General features: G+C 49.6%; 1 protein-coding gene across 1 annotated transcript in view; it reads right to left on the minus strand.

The window, feature by feature from the left end:
* Positions 1 to 6,947, minus strand: part of LOC110538995 (SH3 and multiple ankyrin repeat domains protein 1-like) — a 108,139-nt gene that overhangs the window by 21,202 nt on the left and 79,990 nt on the right. The window contains exons 21-24 of the mRNA XM_036939541.1: positions 5,947 to 5,973; positions 5,770 to 5,826; positions 2,871 to 2,989; positions 2,389 to 2,497 (exon numbers count right to left, since the gene is read on the minus strand). Of these exons, the coding sequence (XP_036795436.1) occupies positions 2,389 to 2,497; positions 2,871 to 2,989; positions 5,770 to 5,826; positions 5,947 to 5,973 (312 nt within the window). The remainder of the gene's footprint in view (positions 1 to 2,388; positions 2,498 to 2,870; positions 2,990 to 5,769; positions 5,827 to 5,946; positions 5,974 to 6,947) is intronic.

Consider the following 6,947-nt stretch of genomic DNA (forward strand, 5'->3'; position numbering starts at 1 on the left):
AGTGATCAGATGGGTGAGAGACTGAGGTATAGGGATGGAGGATAGATACAGAGCAGAGTGATCAGATGGGTGAGAGACTGAGGTATAGGGATGGAGGATGGACACAGAGCAGAGTGATCAGATGGGTGAGATACTGAGGTATAGGGATGGAGGATAGACACAGAGTAGAGTGATCAGATGGGTGAGAGACTGAGGTATAGGGATGGAGGATAGACACAGAGCAGAGTGATCAGATGGGTGAGAGACGGAGGTAGAGGGATGGAGGATAGACACAGAGCAGAGTGATCAGATGTGTGAGAGACTGCGTTATAGGGATGGAGGATAGACACAGAGCAGAGTGATCAGATGGGTGAGAGACTGAGGTATAGGGATGGAGGATAGACACAGAGCAGAGTGATCAGATGTGTGAGAGACTGCGTTATAGGGATGGAGGATAGACACAGAGCAGAGTGATCAGATGGGTGAGAGACTGAGGTATAGGGATGGAGGATAGACACAGAGCAGAGTGATCAGATGGGTGAGAGACTGAGGTATAGGGATGGAGGATAGACACAGAGCAGAGTGATCAGATGGGTGAGAGACTGAGGTATAGGGATGGAGGATAGATACAGAGCAGAGTGATCAGATGGGTGAGAGACTGAGGTATAGGGATGGAGGATGGACACAGAGCAGAGTGATCAGATGGGTGAGATACTGAGGTATAGGGATGGAGGATAGACACAGAGTAGAGTGATCAGATGGGTGAGAGACTGAGGTATAGGGATGGAGGATAGACACAGAGCAGAGTGATCAGATGGGTGAGAGACGGAGGTAGAGGGATGGAGGATAGACACAGCAGAGTGATCAGATGTGTGAGAGACTGCGCTATAGGGATGGAGGATAGACACAGAGCAGAGTGATCAGATGGGTGAGAGACTGAGGTATAGGGATGGAGGATAGACACAGAGCAGAGTGATCAGATGGGTGAGAGACTGAGGTATAGGGATGGAGGATAGACACAGAGCAGAGTGATCAGATGGGTGAGAGACTGAGGTATAGGGATGGAGGATAGATACAGAGCAGAGTGATCAGATGGGTGAGAGACTGAGGTATAGGGATGGAGGATGGACACAGAGCAGAGTGATCAGATGGGTGAGATACTGAGGTATAGGGATGGAGGATAGACACAGAGTAGAGTGATCAGATGGGTGAGAGACTGAGGTATAGGGATGGAGGATAGACACAGAGCAGAGTGATCAGATGGGTGAGATACTGAGGTATAGGGATGGAGGATAGACACAGAGTAGAGTGATCAGATGGGTGAGAGACTGAGGTATAGGGATGGAGGATAGACACAGAGCAGAGTGATCAGATGGGTGAGAGACTGAGGTATAGGGATGGAGGATAGACACAGAGCAGAGTGATCAGATGGGTGAGAGACTGAGGTATAGGGATGGAGGATAGACACAGAGTAGAGTGATCAGATGGGTGAGAGACTGAGGTATAGGGATGGAGGATAGACACAGAGCAGAGTGATCAGATGGGTGAGAGACGGAGGTAGAGGGATGGAGGATAGACACAGAGTAGAGTGATCAGATGGGTGAGAGACGGGGTAGAGGAATGGTACAGAGAAAATACTGCTTAACAAAAGAACAGATGATTAATGTGGGAGGCTGTCTGTCTGTCTCTGTAACTGCCTGTCTGTCTGTCTCTGTAACTGCCTGTCTGTCTAATTGTCAGGCGGTCCTCTCATTCATCTGTAAGTCTGTCTGTCTAATTGTCAGGCGGTCCTCTCGTTCATCTGTAAGTCTGTCTGTCTAATTGTCAGGCGGTCCTCTCATTCATCTGTAAGTCTGTCTGTCTAATTGTCAGGCGGTCCTCTCATTCATCTGTAAGTCTGTCTGTCTAATTGTCAGGCGGTCCTCTCATTCATCTGTAAGTCTGTCTGTCTAATTGTCAGGCGGTCCTCTCATTCATCTGTAAGCCTGTCTGTCCTCTAGCAGAGATGATGACCAGCAATATCATTCTGTATGTACTGGTAAAAGTAGAGCAACAGTAATTTGCCAACAGGGTGAGATGTTATACCGCCTTTTACTTGGCGAGTCACAGGAGAAGTCCATCGTCTTTAGCTGTGTCACATTCAACCACAGTTCCAGCTTCTGTGATGAACAGCTACTAGAAACAGTGTATCAGCCTACAAACATTTTAGTACAGTACAACACATATAAACTGCTATTCTCCACAGCAGAAGCATACTACAACATGAACCAGGACAGAGACAGAACAGGCAGACTAGAAGCACATGGTATGCTACAGCTGCAGACAGTGTTACAGCACAGGCCTTTAAGAGTCTAGAGGACAGACAGACGGACAGGCCGGCCAGAGGGCTGGCCAGACAGACAGCCTCACCGATGGATTTCTGTCGCAGCATACCGTGTGGAGGGGCGTGGCCTGATGTGAACTGGGCACGGTCATAGCCCAGCCCGGTCATCCCCATTTCTGATTGGTCGTAATTTGGCTGCACAGCAAGAGAGGGAAGAGGGAGCAGAGGACAATGTTCAGAAAGGACAGAACTTATATAACAGAATAAACTTTGCAGACTGTAGTACTGTAAATGAATAAAATAGCTTCACTATTCATGAAAGAGTTGTCAATTACTTGTAAAATAGTTCATATCTAGTAGTATAGTAGCTAAGGCAGTCAAATCAATCTTATTTGTATGGGTGTTGCATCAAGCTAACCCACTGAATGACATTATGTAGCATCTCCTAAAGATGTGGGTGTTACCATAGGAACACTACAGGACAGGACAAACTGTTCCTCTCAACCTCATGACAGGTGATCTCACTAGTGAACACGAGCGCCAGCACACGCAACGCCGACACACACACCTCATTGGCGTAAAAGGAGCCCCGGCTCCTGTCTCTCCTTGCCCCCTGACCCCGCGTCCCTTGCCCCTCATTGGTGCTGATTGTCTGCTGAGCTGCTGCCAGGATCTCATCTAGCTTATCTGAGAGACAGTGAGAAAAAGAGAGAGGGAGAGAGAGAGAGAGAGACGGAGAGAGAGACGGAGAGAGAGAGAGAGACGGAGAGAGAGAGAGAGAGAGACGGAGAGAGAGAGAGAGACGGAGAGAGAGAGAGACGGAAAGAGAGAGAGAGACAGAGAGAGACGGAGAGAGAGAGACAGATAGCGAGAGAGACGGAGAGAGAGAGAGATGGATAGCGAGAGAGATGGATAGCGAGAGACGGAGAGCGAGAGAGATGGAGACAGAGAGATGGAGAGAGAGAGACAGAGAGCGAGAGACGGAGAGTGAGAGACGGAGAGCGAGAGACAGAGAGCGAGAGACGGAGAGCGAGAGACAGAGAGCGAGAGAGAGAGACGGAGAGAGAGAGAGACAGAGAGTGAGAGACGGAGAGAGAGAGACGGAGAGCGAGAGACGGAGAGCGAGAGACGGAGAGCGAGAGACGGAGAGCGAGAGACGGAGAGCGAGAGACGGAGAGCGAGAGACAGAGAGAGAGAGAGAGAGAGACGGACCGATAGAGAGAGAGACAGGACACGCGAGAGAGAGACGGAGAGTGGAAGAGACAAAGGAAGAGAGACGGACAGAGAGAGAGAGAGAGAGGGGGGGGGGAGAGAGACAGAGAGAGACAGAGAGACGGAGAGTGAGAGAGACGGAGAGAGACAGACGGAGAGACGGAGAGAGACAGATGGTGAGTGAGAGAGACAGACGGAGAGAGAGAGAGAGACGGAGAGAGAGAGAGACGGAGAGAGACAGACGGAGAGAGAGAGAGACAGAGAGAGAGAGACGGAGAGTGAGAGAGACGGAGAGAGAGACATGGAGAGAGAGAGACAGATGGAGAGAGAGACAGACGGAGAGAGAGAGAGACAGAGAGTGAGAGAGACGGAGAGAGACAGACGGAGAGACGGAGAGAGACAGATGGAGAGTGAGAGAGACAGACGGAGAGAGACAGACGGAGAGAGAGAGACGGAGAGAGAGAGACGGAGAGAGAGAGACGGAGAGAGAGAGAGAGAGAGAGAGAGAGAGAGAGAGAGAGAGAGAGAGAGAGAGAGAGAGAGAGAGAGAGAGAGACACACGGACCGATAGAGAGAGAGACAGGACGCGCGAGAGAGAGACGGAGAGTGGAAGAGACAGAGGAAGAGAGACGGACAGAGAGAGACAGATGGAAAGAGAGAGACAGAGAGAGACAGAGAGACGGAGAGTGAGAGAGACGGAGAGAGACAGACGGAGAGACGGAGAGAGACAGATGGTGAGTGAGAGAGACAGACGGAGAGAGACAGACGGAGAGAGAGAGCGACGGAGAGAGACAGACGGAGAGAGAGAGAGAGAGAGACGGAGAGTGAGAGAGACGGAGAGTGAGAGAGACAGAGAGAGAGAGACAGATGGAGAGAGAGAGACAGACGGAGAGAGAGAGAGACAGAGAGTGAGACAGACGGAGAGAGACAGACGGAGAGACGGAGAGAGACAGATGGAGAGTAAGAGAGACAGACGGAGAGAGACAGACGGAGAGAGACAGACGGAGAGAGAGAGAGAGACGGAGAGAGACAGACGGAGAGAGAGAGAGACGGAGAGAGACAGACGGAGAGTGAGAGACAGACAGAGAGAGAGAGACAGAGAGAGAGAGACGGAGAGTGAGAGAGACGGAGGGAGACAGACGGAGAGACGGAGAGAGACAGATGGAGAGTGAGAGCGAGAGACGGAGAGCGAGAGACGGAGAGAGAGAGACGGAGAGAGAGAGACAGAGGACAGAGAGAGAGAGAGAGAGAGAGAGAGAGAGAGAGAGAGAGAGAGAGAGAGAGAGAGAGAGAGAGAGAGAGAGAGAGAGAGAGAGAGAGAGAGAGAGAGAGAGAGAGAGAGAGAGAGAGAGAGAGAGAGAGAGAGAGAGAGAGAGAGAGAGGACGCGCGAGAGAGAGACGGAGAGTGGAAGAGACAGAGGAAGAGAGACAGACAGAGAGAGAGAGAGGGGGGGGAGAGAGACAGATGGAAAGAGAGAGACAGAGAGAGACAGAGAGACGGAGAGTGAGAGAGACGGAGAGAGACAGACGGAGAGACGGAGAGAGACAGATGGTGAGTGAGAGAGACAGACGGAGAGAGAGAGAGAGAGACGGAGAGAGACAGACGGAGAGAGAGAGAGACGGAGAGAGAGAGACAGAGAGAGAGAGACGGAGAGTGAGAGAGACAGAGAGTGAGAGAGACGGAGAGAGAGACAGATGGAGAGAGACAGATGGAGAGAGAGACAGACGGAGAGAGAGAGAGACAGAGAGAGAGAGAGAGACGGAGAGAGACAGACGGAGAGACGGAGAGAGACAGATGGAGAGTGAGTGAGACAGACGGAGAGAGACAGACGGAGAGAGAGAGAGACGGAGAGAGAGAGAGACGGAGAGAGACAGACGGAGAGAGAGAGAGAGACGGAGAGTGAGAGACAGACGGAGAGAAAGAGAGACAGAGAGAGAGAGACGGAGAGTGAGAGAGACGGAGAGAGACAGACGGAGAGACGGAGAGAGACAGACGGAGAGAGAGAGAGACGGAGAGAGACAGATGGAGAGAGAGAGAGAGACGGAGAGTGAGAGAGAGACGGAGAGAGAGATAACAAGTGGTATAGAGGTTAGAGAAGAGGATGCGACAGAGTGAAGGAGGGAAAGGGTGAGGGTCAAATCAAACCAACAAACACTCCACCACACATCCACCCACTGAGGGGGAATTTATTGATATGTGAAAAATAAAGCCCGGCTATTCCCCTGATGCTGTACATGCATATGAAGTCTCTTACTCAAAGCCATCTGATAGACTGTCCTCTTCTTCTCTGTAACTTGTGAAGTCTCGAATTCTGAAAGGATACGGAAAAACCCAGTAAGCTGACTGAATGCTAACTGGCTAGCAGAGACGTTTGCAGTATTAACAGATAAAAACACAAAGCATAAAAGGAGTTTTTGTATCTGATTTGTACCTGAATTTTTTTTCCAGGGGGTAGCAGCTGAGGACAAAGCAAAGGCATACGTTAACTTTGGCACTTGAGTTACTGTAACACCATCACTTGAGTTACTATAACACCATCACTTGAGTTACTGTAACACCATCACTTGAGTTACTGTAACACCATCACTTGAGTTACTGTAACACCATCACTTGAGGTACTGTAACACCATCACTTGAGTTACTGTAACACCATCACTTGAGTTACTGTAACACCATCACTTACAGCGGGGCAAAACATTTTTTTTGTCAGCCACCAATTGTGCAAGTTCTCCCACTTAAAAAGATGAGAGTGGCGGGCTGGGCGCAGTGTACGCTAACCAAGGTGGCCAGGTGCACGGTGTTTCCTCCGGTGCATTGGTGCGGCTGGCTTCCGGGTTGGATGTGTGCTGTTTTAAGAAGCAGTGCGGCTTGGTTGGGTTGTGTATCGGAGGACGCATGACTTTCAACATTCGTCTATCCCGAGCCCGTACGGGAGTTGTAGCGATGAGACAAGATATTGGATACCACGAAATTGGGGAGAAAAAGGGGTAAAATACAAAAAAGAAAAAAAAAAAAACCTGTAACTTCTTCTTTTCTTCTCCTTTGTTGAACGTCTGTGTTGCCCAGCAACAGCCCCAAAACATCACTGCTCTAGAGGAGATCTGCATGGAGGAATGGGCCAAAATACCAGCAACAGTGTGTGAAAACCTTGTGAAGACTTACAGAAAATGTTTGACCTCTGTCATTGCCAACAAAGTATTGAGATAAACTTTTGTTATTGACCAAATACTGATTTTCCACCATCATTTGCAAATAAATTCATAAAAAATCCTACAATGTGATTTTCTGGATATTTTTTCTCATTTTGTCTGTCATAGTTGAAGTGTACCTATGATGAAAAGTCCTCCACTCGTTACCTGTATTAATGGCACCTGCTTGAAGTTGTTATCAGAATAAAAGACACCTGTCCACAACCTCAAACCGTCACACTCC

Source organism: Oncorhynchus mykiss, chromosome 12, assembly GCF_013265735.2.
Source record: "Oncorhynchus mykiss isolate Arlee chromosome 12, USDA_OmykA_1.1, whole genome shotgun sequence".
Taxonomy (NCBI): Eukaryota; Metazoa; Chordata; class Actinopteri; order Salmoniformes; family Salmonidae; genus Oncorhynchus; species Oncorhynchus mykiss.